This window comes from Gymnogyps californianus, chromosome 3, assembly GCF_018139145.2.
Source record: "Gymnogyps californianus isolate 813 chromosome 3, ASM1813914v2, whole genome shotgun sequence".
Lineage (NCBI taxonomy): Eukaryota > Metazoa > Chordata > Aves > Accipitriformes > Cathartidae > Gymnogyps > Gymnogyps californianus.
In genome coordinates this window covers 68820249-68841997 of record NC_059473.1, presented here as the reverse complement: position 1 = coordinate 68841997, position 21749 = coordinate 68820249, and the positions used below count along the sequence as shown (strand labels likewise).

At 41.4% G+C, this 21749-nt stretch overlaps 2 protein-coding genes across 8 annotated transcripts in view; both read left to right on the top strand.

Moving 5' to 3' along the window:
* The window catches only part of NCOA7 (nuclear receptor coactivator 7), a 100839-nt gene extending 92321 nt beyond the window's left edge, over positions 1-8518 (top strand). For 6 of the 7 annotated variants that reach the window (XM_050893392.1, XM_050893393.1, XM_050893388.1 and 3 more), the window contains exons 12-16: positions 3217-3342; positions 3810-3962; positions 4502-4597; positions 5264-5337; positions 6260-8518. In XM_050893392.1, the coding sequence (XP_050749349.1) occupies positions 3217-3342; positions 3810-3962; positions 4502-4597; positions 5264-5337; positions 6260-6395 (585 nt within the window). In that variant the 3' untranslated portion in view covers positions 6396-8518. Of the gene's footprint in view, positions 1-189; positions 268-3216; positions 3343-3809; positions 3963-4501; positions 4598-5263; positions 5338-6259 lie in introns of those variants that run through there. The other variant, XM_050893394.1, reaches the window with a different exon arrangement.
* A 2178-nt stretch (positions 8519-10696) lies between these two features.
* Positions 10697-17869, top strand: HINT3 (histidine triad nucleotide binding protein 3). Its single transcript, XM_050893809.1, has 5 exons — positions 10697-10834; positions 11609-11726; positions 13081-13150; positions 13987-14113; positions 16087-17869. The coding sequence occupies exons 1-5, from the start codon at positions 10697-10699 to the stop codon at positions 16132-16134; spliced, it is 501 nt and encodes a 166-aa protein (XP_050749766.1). The 3' UTR covers positions 16135-17869.
* Positions 17870-21749: the final 3880 nt, after the last annotated feature.

Sequence of the window (21749 nt, the reverse complement as noted above, 5' to 3'; positions counted from 1 at the left end):
TTGGGCATGATTACTGTGAAAGTTTCACTCTCCCTTGTGGGGAAACAGAAAGTGTGATTGCAGCGAAGCATAGAAACAATTTTATCACAGCGAGCCACGGGCAGTAGCTGTCTGTCATGCTCGTGGGTGAGAGCTCTTGCCACTAGAGCAGGGCAGTGTAGTGGATACTGCAAAATAAACTGGTAGATGATGAAGGGGAAACAAACGCCTTTGACTATTCGAATTCTTTACTGTGCCAGACCTGACCAGGAGGAACCTTTTGTGGAGGTATGTTGAATTGTGTCCCTGTTTGAACAGCGTGGATCTGATACAGCACTTCTGTCCTAGTAAAAAATGTGCTCTGTACTCAGATGAATTTTAAGAGGGTATTTCCACCCCAGGTAGCTTCCTTTCTCAGTACTGTAAAATGTTTAAAAGATTTTATAGATCCAGTTTCTGTAGTGGTTGGTTCTTTTCACCTGCTTGTGCTTTTGTGTGGTCTGTAAATATCTGATCTTGCAGATCACTTTTTCTGCAGTTGTTGACTCTGAACTTCATTCAAATGTGCACTTCAGTTACAGACTGAGTCGGTATCTATGCAGTGAAGAGGGGGGCTTGTCTGTCTTTGGAGTCGATTTGCAATTTACAGCTGTGTTAACAGGTTTTCTGTGGTTGCCTGTGTCTCTGAGTTTGGTTGCATTTTGCTACAGATACCTGTTGCTGGTTCATTTACTGTGATACTTCCCCCCCGCCCCCAGAGGGGGACTATTCCTAGAAAATAGTCTTCGAAAGAGGAGTTGGGTACTCTGATTTAAGATGAAAAAGGTGTTCATTTTAAAAAAAAAAAAAAAAAAAAAAAAAAAGGGTAAAATAAAATAATGGCCTGGGAGATGAGGAGGAGAGGAAAACCATTCAGGAGGTGGAAAAAAACACAAGGATAAAAGCAGAAAGACCATTTTCCTTTAACGGTTTGTTGGTTTCTTTAAAAATGATCTTAATTTTGCAGTGCAAACCTTCCCTGAAATTGGCCATATGAAAAATTTTCCAGCACGGGATTCTCTGCAGTCTCAGAAGACCCAGGACTAGATCCTTCTGAGCCTGGGCTGGCGGGGCAGGATGCAGCTGTACAGCTCTTGCAGTATCACTGGCAGCAATACCTGTACTGCCCGGGTGCGCAGGGGCACGTAACAACATTAGTTCTGCAGGCTGGATTTTGCCCTGTGGTCCTGCCCTCTTCTCTTTTCCTAACCCTGCTGTGTGCATTGGAGTGCCAGTGCCTGGGTGCCCTGCTCGGGGTGGCTGCCCTGGGCTCGGCTCCAGGCGTCCGCAGGTCACTGCGGGCTGGACATGAGCGTGTGCAGCGGATGTGTTGCTCTCATCCCACTGGAGATGCTAGGTGTGACTGATGGTATTAAGGCTTTGTCCTACCCACAGTGAACTCCTCACCAGTCCTGGTCTTCATGAAAAGCGCCTTCTGTGCTTTGTGGTGTGGTTAAATCTGCACCTGGAGTCAGTCCAGTGCATTTGCTTTCTCGCCTGTGGGGCAGGTGTGTGTAGGACCTCCAGGCACTTCTTGGCAATTGTCTCGACTGTTGACAGCTTCTGCAAGTCCAAGCAGTGATCGTGAAGGCGTGGAGGAGTTATGCAAAACTTTATCCACGTGTAATGTGAAAGTTGTTTGGAAGCCATATTTGTAGGGAGGTGTGTGGCAGCGGCGCAGCATGCTCTGCAGCCACATCTTGAGGTTGTTGCTCCAAGATAAGACCTCTGTGGTGATATGCTCATGGAAGGAAGGCAGTTTAAGGTTTCCTGTTTGTTTTGGAGTTCGGCCTCCTTGCTTCCCCTTTTCTTTCTCATCAGCCCCATCTTTGAGTTCTTGCTGTTGCTTCCTGTTTCCAATGGTGACACCAAGCCCCAGCTAAACCCTGCTGCCGGGCACAGTGTGCCTCATATCACCTCCCACTGCTGTGTGGAGCTGAGGCTCCTGTTGCTCACTGAGCACCCTGAGCTGCCCTGAAGAGTTAGCAGCTTTCCGGCTGTGCCAGGTGATGCTCTCTGCCAGCCGGGAGGCCGAGCACCCTAGCAGCAGCTTGTTGGGAGCCAGGACACCCGGACCCCTGCCGCCAAGGGGTGAGGCAGTGTCTTCCCCTCTGCGGTGAGCTCTGGGCACCATGGGTGCTGCCAGCCTGTGAGCTCCTGCCGCGCGCCACGTTTGGGCTCCTGTTTGCTACCCATGCTGCGTGGGGTTCAGAGTTTGTCTCCTGTCTCTCTCAGCACCTTGTAGGCTGCTGAGTCCTTTTATAGACAAATATTAAGTGTATGGACTCACATTCTCATTTTGTTTCCAGCTTTATGGGAAAAGGTAGCGTGGCTTACCTGTAGTTGCTGGAAAGAAGTCTGTGCTTCGTTTTATAAGTATTTAAATTCAAACCTAATGTTAGAAATATTTATATGGACTCACTTTTTAAAATATTACAATGTGCTCACTTTATAAAGTCTTAAGCAAAGGAGTATATAGAAGTTTCCAAAGAGCTGTTTGATCATTTTCAACTAAGAATGTATTTTATAAAGACCTCGACTCTCAGAATGAGTATTTTCAAGAACTTACGTAAACTGGATGCTCAAAATCTTACTTAGTACATTTCCTGTAAGACAGAATCGAATACCTGTTCAAGTTGATTTACATTTTTACTTCTTGGCTATATTCATTCTGTTTCAGTTTGTATACACAAACCCATGTCTGAGTCAGTAAAGAAAACCAGGAAAAAGCTGCTGTTTTAATAAAAAGAAGTGAAATTTTAAACTTTTTCATATTCTCATGCATTAGCACCTGAGAAAATAATTAATGTACTCAACTAGCTGCATGAGAGAAAACAAGCTTCTGTGTCCTCCTCATTTAGACTCCCATAAGACATCTAGTTCAGATGCACGTAGTGTGCCTCGGAAGAAGTAGGTGCACTTTCGTCTTCTGACTTGGGACCAAGTATGTCTGAGACTGACCGCATGATGTCACCTGGTTACCTCAATGTTTATTAACCCCAAAGAACTCTACAGCTGTGGAAGGTCACCAGGGCGTGAAGAAATTCTGGCTGTGCTGTCTCAAAGATATGTTGCCAGGTTTTGCTCCACACAGTGTAATAGCTGAGGAGTACGTTGTTTTAAATAGATTTTGCTTCAACAGAGGATTGACAATGTAAGAGCTATGCTTTAGGTTGGACACTTGTTCTCTTGCCTCAGATCATTACTGTAGAAGAAGCAAAACGACGAAAGAGCGTTTGCAGTTACTATGAAGAAGATGATGATGATACTTTGCCTGTCTTAAAGCATCACAGTGCTCTCCTGGAGAATATGCACATAGAGCAGGTATGGCTAGAAAAACCTCAAGTTTCCTTGTTAGCTGTGGTGCTGTCTCTGCCGAGTGTGGGACATTCTGCCTTCTGGAGGCAATACCAATGCTTTTTAAGAGTTTGGAAAGTACTTAGTATGTTGGAGTGCCCTTGTGCAAGGTCTGTTTGCTGCAGCACTGGCTCACTTGGAGAGTTTGCAGCTCTGGAGCTTGAGTTGTGATATGGAGGACTGGCAACTCTTTCAGTGCTCGGAGAGGCAGTGCCAGTTCTGAAATCTCTTTCACAGGTGGTGTGAATGCAGACAGTTGGGCTCAGAGTGCAAGGCCACATGCATGTGGCAGAGGTGTTAAGCTGCTGGCATCAGCTGCTCCCTTGACAGCCATTTTTTGGCTTAGAAGCCCCTGTAGAAAAGGAATAGTCTGGGACACCACCTGTGACCCAGCCTCTTGAATATGTAACCGTTTTCCCCTGTTCATTACCCAGCTTGCCCGGCGCCTGCCTGCACGAGTGCAGGGTTATCCGTGGCGGCTTGCGTACAGTACACTGGAGCACGGGACTAGCCTGAAGACTCTGTACCGTAAATCAGCATCTCTCGACAGTCCAGTTCTCCTTGTCATCAAGGATATGGACAACCAGGTAAGGAGTGCTTGTTCTGCGGGGCTTCGAGGGAAAGGGCAACATTATAAAAAGTGAAGTGCTAGTCATAACATGAAGTGACATCATACCAAAATAAGACATTGGTGTTTTCCTTTATATTTTCTACTGCTTAAACTAAACTTACAGGCAGGAAAGTACATCAGCACTAATAGAAATATCACCCCCCCCCCCCAGCTTCATAATTGCAATGAGTGCCCCTTTTAATAGTGCCCATGGAAGTATCTTCCTTAGGTATCTCAGTTAATGAGCTGTCACAAATAATGCCTCTGTGGAGGTCTAGTACTTCAATAGCTCCTAGAGTCAGCATTCCTGTTGCCATTGTTGTCATCTGGCTTTTAACTTGCAGGATACAAAAGATTTGCAGGAGTACTTGCTCATCTGATGTACTTTACTAGTTGGTGGTTCTAACATGAAACACCAGCTCAGTTTTCTTTAGAAAGTATTTTGAAATGTTTAGGGTTTTTTCTCTTGAAATTTGTACTGTCCTCAAAAGTAGTTTAATCATTTTATTCTGACAGATATTTGGAGCATATGCTACACATCCCTTCAGGTTTAGTGACCATTACTATGGCACTGGTGAAACATTCCTCTACACATTCAGTCCACATTTCAAGGTAAGTGGGTGATCACTTTCTCAAATAAGGTTTTTGGGTTCCACTTCTGAAAGTGAGATTTTTATGAAGACAGCATATTTGAGTTTAGAAGACGTGCCGGCTGTTGATGAATGCAGTTAATCACTCGCTGCTTCAATGCAATGCTTTAAGCAAAAGTGGCTGTAATTATCTGAAGTGCCGAGAGGACAGTCTATAAGGGTGAGGAGAGGGTTTTAAGTGGATTGAAGGGGGAAGCAGGGAGGACTAAGGAGTGGACTGTCAAAGACTCACCTTGGAAGGCAGTGATATCAAGAATAAGGTATAATTTCACACGCACTTAGGATCACAGTGACAACAAACCAGAGATAAGAGTGCTGCTGAAATGCCCCTTAATGTTCATGGCTTATGCATTTTTCAATATTGAACAAATTGTTCCTTAACAGAATGCCTGTTGATTTAGAGATGCAAGCAGAATTTTAAAAAGGATTAGGGTGCCTTGTTCCTAGTTTTAAATATGTATTGTTGCTTTACTTTCTACCTATTACCTCTTCCTCTTCCCCCTTCAAGAAAAAAATAAAATAAAATATGATCACACCAAAAAATACCTGCTAAGAGTCTGTCCCGAGTAGCTTTAAAGTACAAGAACGCTCGCAGTCCAAATATATTTAGTTTTTTTCCCCTCCTCAGGTATTCAAATGGAGTGGAGAGAACACCTATTTCATCAATGGAGACACCAGCTCTCTGGAGCTTGGAGGTGGAGGGTGAGTGAATGTTTGGTTTTCAAATCATGTAGCTAACTTTTTTTTTTTAATGAGAATAGGAACAATGGTAGTTGCAAGAAAAACTGATCAGTAAAATGGCTGAACTTAGTTTTAGTAAACTGTTTAGGGCAGATACCTCAGCAATCTGATTTCTGTTATAGACCCAGAGCGATTTCCATTACTTAAAGAGAGTGACTGATGTTAGGCAAGTAGGGTTTGTTGGTGGGTTGTTTTTTTTTTTTTTTTTTAGCTAGAAGAAAAACATGTTTTGAGTAGATACATGTCTCGTTGCTGAAGAGGTTTGCCACTGGAAGATAATCTCGAATGGCAGTTTTGCCATCAGCTTCTAAGGTTTCTCACGTGGTCTTTATTAAATTGTCATTATTCTGTTGATACACAGAGCAAGGATACAGACAGTGCTTAATCAGGTCCTAAGTTTCAAAGGTCAGTGGGTATGAAAACAAGGGCTAAGGCTATACAACTAACTAAAGCTGACTGCAGGCGGCACCACGGAACATCTGGGCATGGTTTGCATCAGGAGTGTATAAACACCCCTCTTCCTCCTCCTAAGCCAGAAGGGGCCGTGTCCATATCCAAACAGCCGGGGAAGGGACCCCAACGTCCACGCCCTGGTGTCAGCCTCAGCCACAGCTGCCGGTGCGAACAGCCGAATGGCACGGGGGGCCACGGGCACACGCTCGGTCCTGCGCTTAGCCCCACTCGCTGGTGCACACAAAAGCGAGGGGACTGCTCTGCGAGCTTCTTGGCAAGCGCTTTGCCAGGATTGAGCTCTTCACAGTCAGTCTAAGAGGTCCTCAGAATTACCTAGATTCCTCCGTATCGCTCCTCTGGTTGTTTCTACAGCTTCCAGTATTTTTACTGTTATATATAACCTGAAATTTGTTGTGTATTTCCTTTTTAGTGGCCGGTTTGGCTTATGGTTAGATGCAGATTTGTATCACGGGCGAAGCAATTCCTGCAGCACCTTTAATAATGACATCTTATCTAAGAAAGAAGATTTCATAATACAAGATGTAGAAGTATGGACATTTGAGTGAAATACTGTCTGCCTTAAGGACTGGATCCATTAGGCACTTAAAAGCTAAATAGAAGGTGCAGGCTGCTTCACAACGTTACACGCTTTTTCCTCAAGTTTGTACCAGCGCATGACTACGCAAAAAAACCCCAACCAACCAACCCAAGAAAAAACAGAGCTGGTTTTGAGAGGCGGTAAGAGACAGAACAGTAAGAGATCAGTCTGAAGTGTTTTATACTTCCTCCTCCAATACCCCTCCATCGAAGATATGATGCTTATGAAAACATTCATGGTGTGTAAGTTGAAAACTTTTTCTGTAACTGTGAAAAAGATCCTGTGGGAAAACTATAACTGTCTAGTACATTCCATGTGTATTTATGTTCAACATACAAATGCTAACCAAAAATAAAATGTTACTTACCAAAATCTACAGCATACTGTTTGCCATGGAAAAGAATCAGAAATAGGTGTACACAGCACTTAAGGGAACATGTTTTTTAAATCTTTTTATTTATTGTTATTGTATAGCAGATTTTTTTTTTTGTAAATGTATTAGCTATGAGTTTTTTAATGTTTCAAATCTCAATTTGATAAATAATTACTATTCAGGTAGGTTTCTTATGCATTGGCATTTATTCTGAATCAATTTATTTGATTTCTGAAGTTAATTTTTGTATTTTTATTTTGTAAATGAGATTTGGTTTTCATTTTACCCAAATTAGAGGGTTTGTTTTCTGGCAGAAACACTTGAGTGCATAATTCTGTTTTGTTTTTTTTTTTTCTGAGATGAGGAAGAAGGTGGATAGTGCTTCTTATTAACTCTGCTGCCACGTTCCTGTTAATAATTATTTTGGCAGTGTATGGAGACATTGGGCAAATGGCCACCTGGTATAGACTGTATCAGCTCTGTTGCAGTCAACAGAATTGGGACAGCATGCTCTGAGCATCTGCCCTCGTATTGTTTGACTGTTTATGAAGGACATTTCTAAGAGAGGATTGTTTTTCTGTATCACCACCAAATGATTCAAAATAAGCCACCCACTGTGCTTTTTGTGAGCATTTCTCTACAAATTGAAGAATTTGTTAAGGAGAAAATACAATCGAGATTTAGAGAAGAATGCTATTTCCCTAACAGGCCAGGTCATGTTAGTGTAATACTTGTTTTCTTAGTAATTATATGTATGATTTCCTTCCCGAAAAAGACTTGAAGCAACAGGCTGGTTTAGGATTTGACAGGCAACTAAATATTCTTTTTTTTTCATGAAATAATCAGATACTTCTCCCCCTTCCCCCCTCCCCCCCATGCTGAAGAGAAAAGACTCCATGTTACAAAATGAAAATTTTGGTAAATAGGGAGTGTGACAGAGGATTGGCAATCTTCACTGTTTGCTAAGGAATTCTGCTTTCCCATTAAGCTGTGGTTTTGTTTACACAATCCAGGCCCGACCAACATTAGGACGCTGTCCTGCCCTTAGCCTCGAACGTGTCATTGTCCTGACAAAGGCCGGTTTTAGAAACGGTAGTGTGCTTCCATGCATTAAAACAATACAGTCTAATTTTGGAATATTATTAACTGAGTAATACAACTCCATTTAGTTACTGCTCTTCCCTTTTTGAATAGATTAAAAAAAAAAAAAAAAGCCAAGTGGTTTTTCTTTCAAAAGCATTACTAAATCTTAATCCTGCACAGAAATTTCACAGTCTAAAAATCAGTGCTATATACAGTACGCCTGTAACACGCTGCACGTGAGCTTTTCACACTTCCCTTCTATGTGGTCGATTACAGCCATAAATAAAGTTCTTATGGGTAATGCTGTAAAATATTTTGGAAGTCGCTAACAGCATAACGCTTTGAAGATACCAGGAATATCTAATACTGTTTGGTCTTTTAAATGGTGGCAGACCACTTAATAGTTTAAAAAAAAAAAAAATTCAAACCAACCAAGTTCAACATTTTACATACATTTCACTATTGCTATCTACAACTTACTCCATTATATTATCCTTGTCAGAGCATATCTAAACGCTGTGGTCTATATTCAAAACAGTCTTGTTCAATCAAAATTCTGTGACCCTTGAAACTATGAATATTGAATATATGTAATGCAGTGCTATCACAATATTTTCAATAAAGGAATTTATGCATTCAGAAACTTGTTACAGATGTTTTCTCTTTTATTCACAAACTTTAGTACATTTTAAAGATAGAAGGATGCAGCTTAAGTTATGCTGACAAATACCTACGCCTCCCCTCAAAAAGAGAATTCCAGCAATATCATATTTTAGAAACATGGCTGAGGACATGGGAGGTTTTGGGGGGGGGGGGGGGTTGTGTGGTATGGCATCTCCTAAAATAGACCTGTGTTTTGGGTTCACTCAAAGACAGACTGTGACAAAGGGCTAAGAAATACCAGTAAACAGTTAAACAGTTGACCTAGTAGTTCTCGTTGCTTCTCTTGGCTGTAGCGAGTGACACGTATTCCCTCATCTTTTTTGACCAACCTGTTCCCAGAAGTCAAAAGTCCGTGTACATCATTTTTGTATGCACCCATTTTATATTGCTGAATACTTGTTCATGTACTTTTCTTTCTGTCCAAGCAAGACACAGGCATACAATGTCTTCAAAGTACTTGGTTCTTGGCTTTTATTGGGTTTATGGTATACAGAGGTGGCATTAAGAAAAAACAAACTACGATTACGCGTGAAACAGAACAAGTACACTATCTGTGAACCTTGCTTTGAGTGAAATGGCGGTAAGAGTTTTCTTAATGTAAAGTAAGAGGAAAATTACGGTCACTAGTAATTTTTCTCTCAGAGGGAGAACAAAAGCTTGTTCTTGCAACATGAAGCATATGTACTTCAGTGGTACTCAGGTAAAGATTTTTGATTCAGGACAGTGTTGAAATGCTCATTCACACTAAGGCTTGTAAGTACCCAGGTAAGTGCGGATGTTTGATTTGGTGCTGGTTTCAGTGCAGTTTTTGCACCAGATGTTTTATACAAAGCTGGCTTTAGAGCAAAGTGAAACTCAGTTACTTTCAGAATAATCCTCATGTGTAAACTTTCAAGATGTCACTTGCCTGTTTATAGCAGAGAAGAGGAGCAGGTTAGCTCGTGGCAAAGAGATTGCCTCGTGCTCTGCAGGTCAGCAAATGCTGGCCAATGAGCTTCGTCAGGTAGAATAGCTAACCCTGTCCTATTTGTACAAGCAGAGCTTGCTTACTCTGAAAGAAATGCATTTTTGAAAAATCTCTAAATTCTAAATTTTGCAGCTTGTTACTTCTGTAAACACTACAGCCTGTCGTCTGTGGGACAGGTACTTTGTGCCATTTGGGTGCATGAAGAACATAAACATTGAAATTCTGTGGTCAGGGATTCTGCAACTCTAATGAACAGTGCAAGCAATTTAAAATACAAATTATTAAGAAAACATTTTTAGAAATTGAAGGTTAGCTACCACTTAGAAATACCCTCTGTTAGCTTTGGAAGCAGTTGATGCAATGAGGGTGGTGAAACACTGGAACAGGTTGCCCAGAGAGGTGGTCGATGGCCCGTCCCTGGAAGCATTCAAGGTCAGGTTGGACGGGGCTGTGAGCAACCTGATCTGGTTGAAGATGTCCCTGCTTGTTGCAGGGGGGTTGGACTAGATGACCTTTAAAGGTCAATTTAAAGCCTAAACCATTCTATGATTCTATGAATTGAATGAGCTCAGAATGCATTCACTTAATTTTATTCCCAGTTTGTACCTTTTTTTTTTTGGTTTTTTTTTTTAGTGAAAACTTACAGTGAGCAGACTTCACGTATTTTTGTGGACGCTTCAGGGGTGTAATTCAGTGTGCGGCTAGAGGTTTGCTTCAAAGCACGAAGGGTGCTCAGTATTTTACCTGCTTAGAAGAACCTGGCCGGCCTCAGGGGTGAATCTAAGACTCCGTACGTTCCTGCTTGAGCCGTGTAAGGCTTCGTTAAAAAGATGGGGCTTTATGTCGGAGTTCATTTGGAGCGCACCGTCCCTAGCACAGGAGCTGTAGGTAGGCGGGGCCGCAGCCCACAAGCTCCGCGGGCGCGCTGCCTTCCGCGCCCACTTCCCCCCCCGCGCGAGGGGGCACTTCCCGCGGCCCGCGCGCGCCCCCTGGCGGCGCAGGAGGCGGGCAGGTGGGCGGGGCGCCGCCGCGGGCGCCTGCGGCTGGTCCCCGGCCCGGCGCCCCGCCATTGGTGCTCGCGGCGAGCGCGCCGCCCCGCCCCCGCTTCGCCGCGCCGGCAGGGGGCGCGCGCGGGCCCGGCCGTCGGGCGGTGGCTGCGGGCGGCCGGCGAGAGGCAGGGGCCATGGCGGGGGAGGAGGCCGCGGCCGCCGGCGCCGCCGAGGGGGGAGAAGCCGGGAACGGTGGCGGCTACGACGGCAAGTGCATGTTCTGCAGGATCGCCCGCCGGGAGGAGCCGGGCACGGCGCTGCTCCCCTGCGAGGTGGGTGAGGGGCGCCCGGGCGGCGGCGGCCTCCCCCGGTGTCCCGCCGGCGGAGCTCCCGCGGCCGCTTCCGCCCTTCGCCGCTGCCCTTGTCCTCTCCCGCAGGTGCGGGTCCGGCCAACTCCCCGCTGGCAGCGGAGGGGCTTTTGTTGGCCCGGGCGGGTGGCGGTTGTTCGCTTCCGGTTTTTAACGAAGACCGAAATTGTGGCTGTCGCCATGCTGGTGTCAGCGCTCCTGTGCGGATCCCAGTGCCCGAGCTGCTCGACACCGGGGAGGGCGCGGGGCTCCGGGAGAGCAGGAAAGGGCCGACGGGGTTAATTTGAGAATGGAAGATCAAACCCTGAAGTATGTCGGTCGCCTGGTGCCGGCCCTCCCTCTTGGTAAGGCGGTGCCCGGGCTGCCAGCTGGCGAAGGGCGTTGCTTTAAAAGGCTTGGTGGGTTTGGGGTAGTCTTAAGGGTCCTCAACTCTTTTACGGAGACAGGAGTGAAACACGGATCAGAAGGAAAATACCTTGCCATCCTTAAATGCTGGCACAACAGCTAAAAACCTTAAAGCTGACACCGAGGAATCCTGACTGCAGAAGGTCACCTGAGGACACAAATCGTGCTTACAAGTCTTTCTGTAGGCTGGCTCCAAAAATCTTAAGATTTTTGCTAGTTACTTCAAATATGACATTAAGTATCACATTGGTGTGGGGAAGATGGACTTTGTTACCTACTCCTTGCCAATATCCTCATCCTAATCAGTTTAATATGTTTGCACCCTTTTTTTAGTATGAAGATCTTGTTTGCTTTAGAGATATCAGACCTGGTGCCCCCCACCACTATCTGGTGGTGCCGGTGGAGCACATGGGAAACTGCAAAACACTGAAGACAGAACACATACCTGTAGGTAAGGCTCTAAGTGTGTGTTTAACCTAAAGGAAAATAATTTTGCACAGCCTTAAATAGTGTGTTGTCAAGTAAATTACACCTTTGAGCACCATTTGGTTGTAAACATGGAAATAGGTGATGTGAGTGAGTGTAGGTAGGGACTTACCCTTCCTGGGAACTTCCATGCGCTATTCTAGAATAGCACATTTTTTTGTCCAATTCTAGAAAAACATTGCACTAGTGCATGAAATCTCTTTTGTTTGCATGGAGTATAGATGCCTCTGCACTTTGTTGGAACTGCAGCTTTATTTTTAAAGTGTTTATGTGCTGCTTCATTGCGTTTTCTTAGATATATATGCAATTTTAAATTATATGAAAAATTATAGAAGAATTTTATAAAATGTATATTTTAAAATAAGTGCTACGTTATTTTTCAGGAAAAAAGGGAGTGAGGGAAGAAAGAGGGAAATGGTGTTCCAATAAACTTCAATAATTTTTGAAAAGATAAAATTCTAAAATCTTGCAACTATGATTTATTGTTGATAGGCTTTTTTTTTTTCTTCTTAAGAAAACATTGTCCTGGAATTTGTTTCACAGGGAATGCCTAGCTAAGTGTGTTGAGTAACAGGAAAAACTACAGCCATACATGCATGAAGAGATTCCACCTTAGGGAAATTTACAGGTGATGCAAGAAAAGAATTATAGTTGTGTGTTGCAAATCTTGCATCGCTGTACTTATCTTCTAAACATAGTGTAGTTTTCTCCAGAAACAACTTCTGTATGTGTTTGGCTTCAGGACAATTCCTTAGACTTTTGCCTTGAGACTTTTTGTATTGGGGTTGCTTCTTTTCTCAGTGATACAGTAATGAAACTTTGTCCTAGTAATAAGTAGGACTGACAGGTTTATTTTATTTTAATTTAAATTTATGTACCATCTCTGAAACTTCCTAACTTATGCCAGGCTGCACAGGACCTAGAGAACAAAGTCCTGTAGCTTTGTAGAGATATAACGCTGGCATTAGTGTAAACGTCTGACCAATCAATATTTGTTGGTTTTTTTTATAAGGGTGTGGTGATAGCATGGCTTTGGCCAAAGTTCTTAGAATAATACCACACTTAAAAGCATCATTAGTGTGAAAACTGGTACCAGTGGCAATTTTCATGTCAATCATTGCACAACACTGTCTTGACAATATTTGTTTCATTATGAGTAGTTACGGTATTTATATTTTGAAAAACCCATGTTTGTGATCTCAGTGTAATCAGTTTGTTGAAGTTAATATTCTGAAGAATACCTTTTTAAAATTACTTGACGACATATAATGTGTAAAATATTACTTAAACATTAAATGAAATTTATTTGTGTTCAATAGTGAAGAGAATGATGGAAGTTGGAAAAGCTGTCCTCCAGAGAAATAATTTTAGTGACTTGAATGATATAAGGTATGTAATGGAAACCTGTGTTTATTATGTTTTTTACTTTTTAGAATGCTATTTTAGAGATGGTGGCAACAACTGCAGTATGATTTTTTTGAGGAAATGGGGTCTGTGTTCACTTATTGGATGACTTCTCCAGTAGAATGTGCTGACATTGAATATAAACTCTTTTTTTCTGATGAATTTCCAGCACAGATTGCATTCCAACTCTGAGATTCTTCCTTGACCCCATCTTGGGATAGGGAGGGCACTTCAAACAACTTACCTAAAAGGCTGCTCTTTCATTACATGCTGAAAATACGCTCTAAATCCTAGATTCCCGAAGAGAGGTAAACTTTGTCCTATTCAAACAGGGCACTGCATTGTCTTTCAGTCATACCTGCATTCATTTGATTTCAGTGCTGTACCCTTTAGTTTAAGTCAGTGCCTTTGATAGCCAAAGTAAATTGTAACATAATTTAAAGTGTAGGGAGTATAAATTTAGAGTATAGGGAGCTGGGCCTTCATGATTTAAATAGGTAGAAACTACATTCATCTAGTGGCAGTTGGCTTTCCAGCTGAAAGCTAGATATGATATATTTAAGATACATTTTATTTTTTAAACTCTCCTTTTTAACAAATGTATCTTAAATACAGAGAAGTGAAGGAGGAGGTTAATGGCTTTTGAAAAGGTTCCCTGAGAGCGTAATGAAAGGGCATATTTTTGTTCCTGCCTTTATGTACAAGGAAAATGCAATGAGTTGAGCTGTTAATTCAGTTGATCATGTTAAATAACTTGTGATGTTCCACTTCTTCCTGAATTAACATCACCAGTATATTTTACTTGTTTTCCTTTTCTGAAGAATGGGTTTTCACTGGCCTCCGTTCTGCTCAATATCCCACTTGCATCTCCACGTCCTGGCCCCAGCCAGTCAGCTAGGATTCTTATCCAGACTCATGTACAGAATCAATTCCTACTGGTTTATCACGGTAAGTGTAACGCAGATGAGCTTTTTGGTAGGTTTTCAATTGCAAGCTGAAAATGTGATGTCTTTCTAACATTTTAACTATGTCCAAAAATTCTTTGAGCAATTATTTTTGTCATTACTGTAATTATTAATTATGTATATTTTGCATTAACTATTTGAGAAAAATATAATGGTAAAAACCTTAATATTTATGCTTATTAAGGGGAATGGAGTGCCAATAACATTAAAAGCAAACAATACAGTAGTTCTGGATCTAATGCGTAGCTCAGGTTAATGTGATGTGCTTCTGAGGACACTTTATAAGTAGTTGTCCTTTAATTTAAAAGGATATATTCAAATGTGATGGACTGTATTGTACATACCCTGGTTCATCCAATTTCGGTGAAAAACATGTCCACTTAATGATTGTTTGTATCAGTTCACATGGTTTTTCTCATCTTGTCATCTTCAGACTAAAATAAGTGTCTGCTTCACAAAAACATCGTTTGTACTGATTTATGTCAGTAGAGATAAGCAATGAGACTGAACTGGCACCGATTAAATCTCTGTTTGAAAATCTCTCTCTCAAGGACTAAGGCTTATTCTCACTGCTTTGACGCAGCAAAGAACCTATCCTTGCAATGTAGCTACAGCATCCTGGTGTCATTGCACAGCCCCAAAACAAAGATGCTGAAAAAGGTCTGTCTCATCTAAAGAATATAGACAGCCTCTTACTTGGCTTCTTCCCAGTGGTGCCTTGCTGGAGATCTCACCTAGCTTGAAAAAAGCAGTTGTGTCTCTGCTGTATTGTAGAGCATCACGCAGATATTTGGCCCTCAAATAAGTATAGCTGTGTAGTTTTACTGCTTGCTATCTTGGATTAGCTCGGGGTGATCTGTGCCAAGTTTGGTTATCCAACATGGATGCACTTCAAAAGATATTTTACCATGTTGTCAAGTTGGAAAATGTTCTTGAGTTGTTTTTGGGTCTTTGTTTTTTTTTTTTAAATTATAATGGCTTCAATGTGATACTTGTTTAAGAATGCAAAACAAGATTCAGATAACTTCATTTTCAGTTGCTCCATGCTTTATCTAGCTTTATTTGCAAATAAACTGCAAGAGCTACTGAAGTCCTGTTAAGTTGTTCCTACCCTAAGTAGCTCATTGCATTTTTACTGTGTGTATTTAAAACACGCCAAACTTAAGCTTTTCACCTTTTAACATGGTTCCTTTGGAGACCCTAATAAAACCTCAAGCAGTCATTCAAATTAAAAGATTAATTCAGTGGGACTGGCAAAAAAAAAAGGCTGACAGTAAACTGATTTGTTTCAGAAGTGCCCATGTTAGTCTCCATGTGCCCAATTTGGCCTGCTAGAACAATGTTGGCAGACTTCCTTCTGCCCTGAGCCTTTCTGAGGGCTCTGTGGGCTGGTGCTGTTACATATACAAAATACAGCTGTCCCAGTTATGCGCTAGATGCATAAATAGCCATACGATGAGAAAAGTTTGTGTGAGCATAGTGACGTAACCAAAGAGTGGATGTGTATCTCGTGACATGAACCACGTATGTGAATGCATTCCATCCCTCAGCAACATATGTGGCGGGTGTGCAGCTTGTTGGGTGATGAGAGGCCACAACACGCCATTCTGGAGTGTCTCCCAAAGAATTCCAGGTCTCTCAGCTTGGTTGTTCTGAGCACTGCTGTATTCTGAGGTCTTTAAAACCACACTGCTTTGTCTGCTATTTATTTGCTCAAACGTCCTCTGACTTTCATAGGTTCTGTTTCCTCTTCTGATCACCTAATGGGAATTTGATGGAAACTGAAAAAGAGTTTGCTGTTTCAAGCAATCATTGTATTCTGCTTCTGTTGTGTGCTTTGTCTGTAAAAATGAGAAGTAAATGCTCTGTCAGTGTCACTTACTATTTTTCAACTGGAATTTTCAGTAAACTGAAGGTCAACGGTGTAGTTAATGCATTGCTTTCTCTCTCTCATAGGCTGAACAACTGATTGAGCGACTGCAAACTGAAAATGCTGCCAGTTGAAAGCACTCTTAGCCTTGTGTCGCTAGCCAGTCTGTTGTCTTTGAACTCTGATTTAAGGTTGCATAGTTTGATGTTGCCAATAATATACCAAGATAAAGCAAGCTTTAGTTTCTTATAAGGAAATACACACAGAATTTGTAGCTGCCAACCTAATTCTCCTATTTGGATACTTGAGTCTGTACACTTCTCTGACAATAAGGCCATTTATTTTAATTATAATTTTATATTTGTGTATATATACATACATAATACATACACACACATGCAGAGAACTTTTCCTAGTAAAAGGCAGGGTATAGCAGCAGAATGTATTGCAACTAAGGCAACAAGTTACTACTAACAGCATGTATGTGGTACCAAAGGGAATATTTGTTGCAGAATCAAGCTTTTATTTTAAAGATGCATTGTTCTGGGATTGCAAGTAACATTTAAAACATGTAAGTTTCCATCTGTGTATGATGTGTTACTTATGCCTAGTTATTAGCAAGTGCATTGCTGAAAGTACACTACTAACTTTCTGGTGCTAAACCACTTTAATATATTACCCGTCTTATTTGCATGACAGTAACATAGTAAATGTTAATACAATAGGTGCCCAAGATGTGATAATGCTATGTAACATAGAATATAGTTTAAATGTATGTGCAAGTGGTTGTATGTTGGACTTAAAGATTGTTTCCCTCTTGTGTGCACAATATTTTAAATTAGTTATTGTATGTTTACAAGAAATGTGAAGAGTTCAGAGGAACTGAATTAATATACCGCCCTTCTGCATGATGGTAGAAAAAAAATCCGAATTTTTAGATGGTTCTGATATTGTTCTCACTGGAAGTCTGTTGAAGATTACTAACGCCTTGGCTAAATTTGATTTCTAAATGAAGTCATAAGAGAAACAGGTCTTTAGTGCAGCAAGTATGTGGCAGGCTTGCATAATAGCAATGTGATTTGAATTTGGGATAGCAGGGACTCAGCCCAAAATTGGAACATGTCGGGTTGCTTAAGGAACCTGCTGAACATTTGCCTTTGCTGTATGACTCTAATCAGTAATGCTAGCACTCTGTTTTTCAATACCATATTAAGGCAGACTGTTTGGAAAGTTAAAACTCTAGAAAACAGAGTGGATTTTCTTCGTTCACAGAGCGTATCTCTTGGTGCCTAACTAATCAGGTGTCCTTGGCTGATGCATTTAGATGCAGCTGAGGTGGTGATGGTCTGTTGCACCTGCGAGCTTCCCTGAACATAATCTTCTCAGTGTTTTCCACTGATCCAGCACCCGTTGCCTTAGTGGTACAATGTCTCGTAATATTCTTACAGTAAACGGTATGTAATACTTCAGAAAGTTCACAGCCTTCTGAAGAACAACATTTTCTACCCAGAAGAGTTTACACCCCTCTTTTCTGTAAGACCTCGTTCCTGATGTCTTGTTATTCTTATTAGTGGACGGCTCACATGTCATTTGCAGCCCTTTAGGGTTTTAATTTGTAACATTATGTAGGAAGAGTGTGAATTAAAGCCACTGAACTTTGACTACTTCTGTGCAATAGATTAGGAGGTTTGAGCTGGCTCCTAGCTTTATGAAATATCTGTACATTAAGATCTTTTAAGAGTTAATACTGTGTGTGTTCTGATTTGTAGTTAATTTATGTAACTGTACTTAACTGTGACATGTAATATTTAAAGTACCAACATGAACTGTTGTCAAAAAGGATTAATAAACAGAACAAATGCTAATCTTGGAATCATCTTCCAGTGCAATGGAATAGTTGACTGTGGGGGTTGACCCTGGATAGCCCTTTCCTCGCTCTTCACCCCTGACCCCAGTGGGATGGGAGAGAGAATAGGAAGAGCAAAAGGGAGAAAACTCATGTGTCGAGATAAAGACAGTTTAATAAATGAAGGAAAGAGGAAGAAAAAAACCAAGGTATGCGATGCAAAGGTAATCACTCCTGACCTCCCACGAGCAGGCCGGTAGCAATGGCTGCCCACCCCCCAAAAAAACCCAAACCAACCTCTCCTCAGCTTTTATTGCTGAGCATGACATTATATGGCATGGACTATCCCTGCTGGTGAATTTGTGCCGGGTGTGCAGGTTGTGCCCCCTCCCAGCTTTTTGCCCACTGGAGGGGCAGAGCAGGAAAAAGGGAAGGCCTTGATGCTGTGCAAGTACTGCTCAGCAATCGCCAGAACGCTGGTGCGTGATCAGCACTGTTCCAGTCACAAACCCAAAACACGGCACCTTATGGGCTGCTCTGAAGAAAATTACCTCATCCCAGCCAGACCCAGTACGTTGTCAAATGTACACAGAAGCACAAAGGTCAACTTTTATATTTGAGAAGGGTCCCACTAATGACAGTGAGACTGGAAAGGTAAAAATCAGGATATAATCTAGCTTCCAAACTTTTGCTGATGAGCAAGATGGGGAATTCAACTTGTCTCTGACAGCAGCAGACAGGCCTGAAAACAGCTCAAACAAAGTGTTAAATGGCATGTTAATTACTGAGATGAATGCTCAGTACCTCATTAGTGTTTTTCAGCATAGAACCGTGTTCCATTTTCCTTCTGTATTGACAAGCATTCTCGGACTCAGCAGATAATTTTTTTAATTAGGCTAAGATATTTTCTGAAAAGCCTATCCTAATGCTTTGAATATGTTCCAGAATTACTGGCTAGCCCTTGGAAGAGGCGGTGGGCAGAGCCCATTAACTATATCACCCTCTTCTACAGCAGCATTATAGCATAATTTTAAAACTTCCAAAATCATCTGTAGAGCTTTCCAGTGCGCAAAGATCAATAAAATACTCTTGGAGAGTGAACTCCGCAGCTCTTACTCTCCAAGAGCCTGGAGAAGCAAAGGAAAGTTGCTTAGCCACTGCCCCTGGCTCTGTTGTTCTTTGATCCAGTATTAGCAGTCCTGAGAAAAGCTGCTTTTTTGACTACGTGTTTAGGAATGACAAAGCTTTATTTGTACTCTTTTGCTCAATTGTTTTACATAAACTGCCAGCCTAATGCGAACCCAGAGAATAATGCTTTTATGCTGAAGTACTAACTGCCCCCTCTGAAAGGATGAAACAGATACACATACAATGCTGTTAAATGTAGAATAAGGAAGTTTGTCTTTTGACTAAGGACAGCATTTTCAATGTGATTAAATTGGTAATAGCTCCTCAAGCTATTCTGAAGTCGTCTTAAGTGTGAGTTGTAAATAAAAGCATAAAAATGGGAGCAAACCAGTGAAAATCATATTTGAAATGTGACAAACTTGGAAACAATAAAATGCTGCATAAACACTCGCTGTCATTTCAAACTGATGTGCAACATTTATTGAAGTGCTGAAAGTGCTTTCAGTGTTTGACAAGACAAGATACAGATAATCCCTATACAATGCACAGTCCAAAACAGATGCAGAATTCACAGGCTTCAGGTGGAAGAAGAGGAAAGACCACGGAGGCAGCTTGCCACAAAGAAGGGAAGTTTAGGAGAGATATGAAGAGCTGAAAGTTGCTTAGTAGGGCAAGAACACCTTTTAGAAGGTCAGAGTTTACTTACTACTCCAAATAATCTGTAATACTAAAAAAACCTCACATGCTACAATTTTTGTAAAAATAATTTAATAAATTCTAGTCCATTTACTCTAATGGGAGCCTGTTGCAAAAAAGTTGCCTGTTGAAAAGTTTAAATTCCTGTTTCATCTGTAGATGCTAATCTAATCTCCACATCGCAGATGAAGAAGCAGAATTTTGTAAAACTTGTAAACTAGTAGCTAAATTGAGTCATGTCCATTAGATATGATGCACTCCTGACTGTACAGGCTTCAGGAGTAACTTTCTATTCTGGAGTGTACCAGTGGACAAGCTGACCAATTGTATTATCTATCTTTTAGACTTCTTTTGAAATACTGGCTATTGCTGGAAGCAGGAGATTGGATTTGTCAACCTGCGTGCTGACCCAGTTTGGCAGCTTGGTGTTCATAATCATTGCATGGGCACACAGAAAGATTTCAGTCACACTTTAGAGAATGCTCATCTAAAGCTGGCAGGTAGGAAATTTGGCCCTGTGATTGTTTTAAAAAATTCATCCCTCTATAAATAATCTTTTTTACAATACTCCTTGGTTTTATTCAAAATATCATGATAGGGCAAGCTTTTTTTAGTCGCTTACAAAGTGGGCAAGACCATTTCATTAGGGCTTACTCTGCTTCTATCTGTTTTGATCTGAGGTGTGCTTAAAGCTCTTGTAGATGTACTCAAGTGATATTTAAACCAACCAGCAGCAGGAGAGAGTGCAGCAGAGGCCATGCAAGCATCTAACACTAACTACTTACATGGCAGTGGAAGCCTAGATTCCTGACATTTAATGATTCGAGCCAGCCTTAATTAAGAACTAGTAAGTTTACATGAGCTGGACTTGCATCTTACTGTCCTCAGGCTACACACAGCCTCAACTGTGTGTCTTTTAATGTATTACTTGTACAGTGTCTAGCAATGTATTGTTTTTCCAGATATTACCATCCTGTTAGTCAGCTGGCGACACCTGAACCGCCTGATACTGCTTCCTGCAAGCTATGAACTAGTGCTGCAGCAGAATTCAAAGTTGTTAGAATTAAACAAACCGCATTCCATAGCTGTATTATAAAAAGCTTGATTCATTTTGAAATCAAAATGTATGTACAGGCTTTATCTAATAGGAGCTGAAATCCACTGAGGTGTGCTCATGTCATTTTGGCAAGAAATACTTTTCCAAAAAACAAAGCATTTTAAATGTGTTAAGATCACAAATTATATGTCTTGTTTTCAGCTGCAAGACATAGATTTGTTTAGGAAGAAGGAGTGGGTTTGAAAACCAAGGGAACACACACCAGCAGTGCCTGGTGCGGCACACATTCCCCAGTTTCCAACGTGGTAAAATTATGTGGTGATTAAAACCCACCCTTTGTTTCCTGCTCCATGCTCTACCTGCATCTGACTCCCCTGTCCCCCAGATATACTTATTTCAGAACATTAATGTCTTCCCTTTTTTCTATGTTCATTGTCTTCTCACTAGGAAAAGGAGGCAGAGGGATAATGAAATCCATGTTTTTATTTGCTCAGTCAAAAGGCTTATTTTGATGCAAATCCCCATTGGATGAAAATGTCAAAACAAAAAACCATTCTTTTCTATAATAGCATAAAATAATCTATCACTTTTATCAAGTTCATAATTTATATTAAATTTCAATATCCTTTTGAGGCAAAAGAATATCTTACTTTAAAGACCCATCAAGTAGTGTAGTTAACACCACATAAAAGCTTTTATTTGCACTGGTAAAAAACAGAATTTTATATTTCTAATTACACGGTTTTCTTGGTGGGCATTATTACAACTATTGTATATAACCAATCCTTTTTTTTTTCCTTTTTAAACATAGAAAAAGTTCCCCCGGAAGAACCATCAAGGAGATTGTTATCAGTCATCTCTCAGTCTCAATTTTAACTAGCTGATCATTTTTTCTCCCAGTTTGGAGAACTCAGAACTGTGCTCTGAAAGCACCACTCTGCCTCAGATAAATGAGGTATGGGACTGCACCGCTACACTTTTATTTATGCATTTGGCACTACAGGATCTCTACTCTCCTCCTG

Bases quoted from the DNA above. Each gene is read 5' to 3' on its own strand.
- HINT3 (XM_050893809.1), top strand. From the start codon at position 10,697: ATGGCGGGGGAGGAGGCCGCGGCCGCCGGCGCCGCCGAGGGGGGAGAA. The intron at 11,727-13,080 runs GTAAGGCTCTAA...TGTGTTCAATAG, and splicing joins GACAGAACACATACCTGTAG to TGAAGAGAATGATGGAAGTT. The intron at 13,151-13,986 runs GTATGTAATGGA...CCTTTTCTGAAG, and splicing joins AGTGACTTGAATGATATAAG to AATGGGTTTTCACTGGCCTC.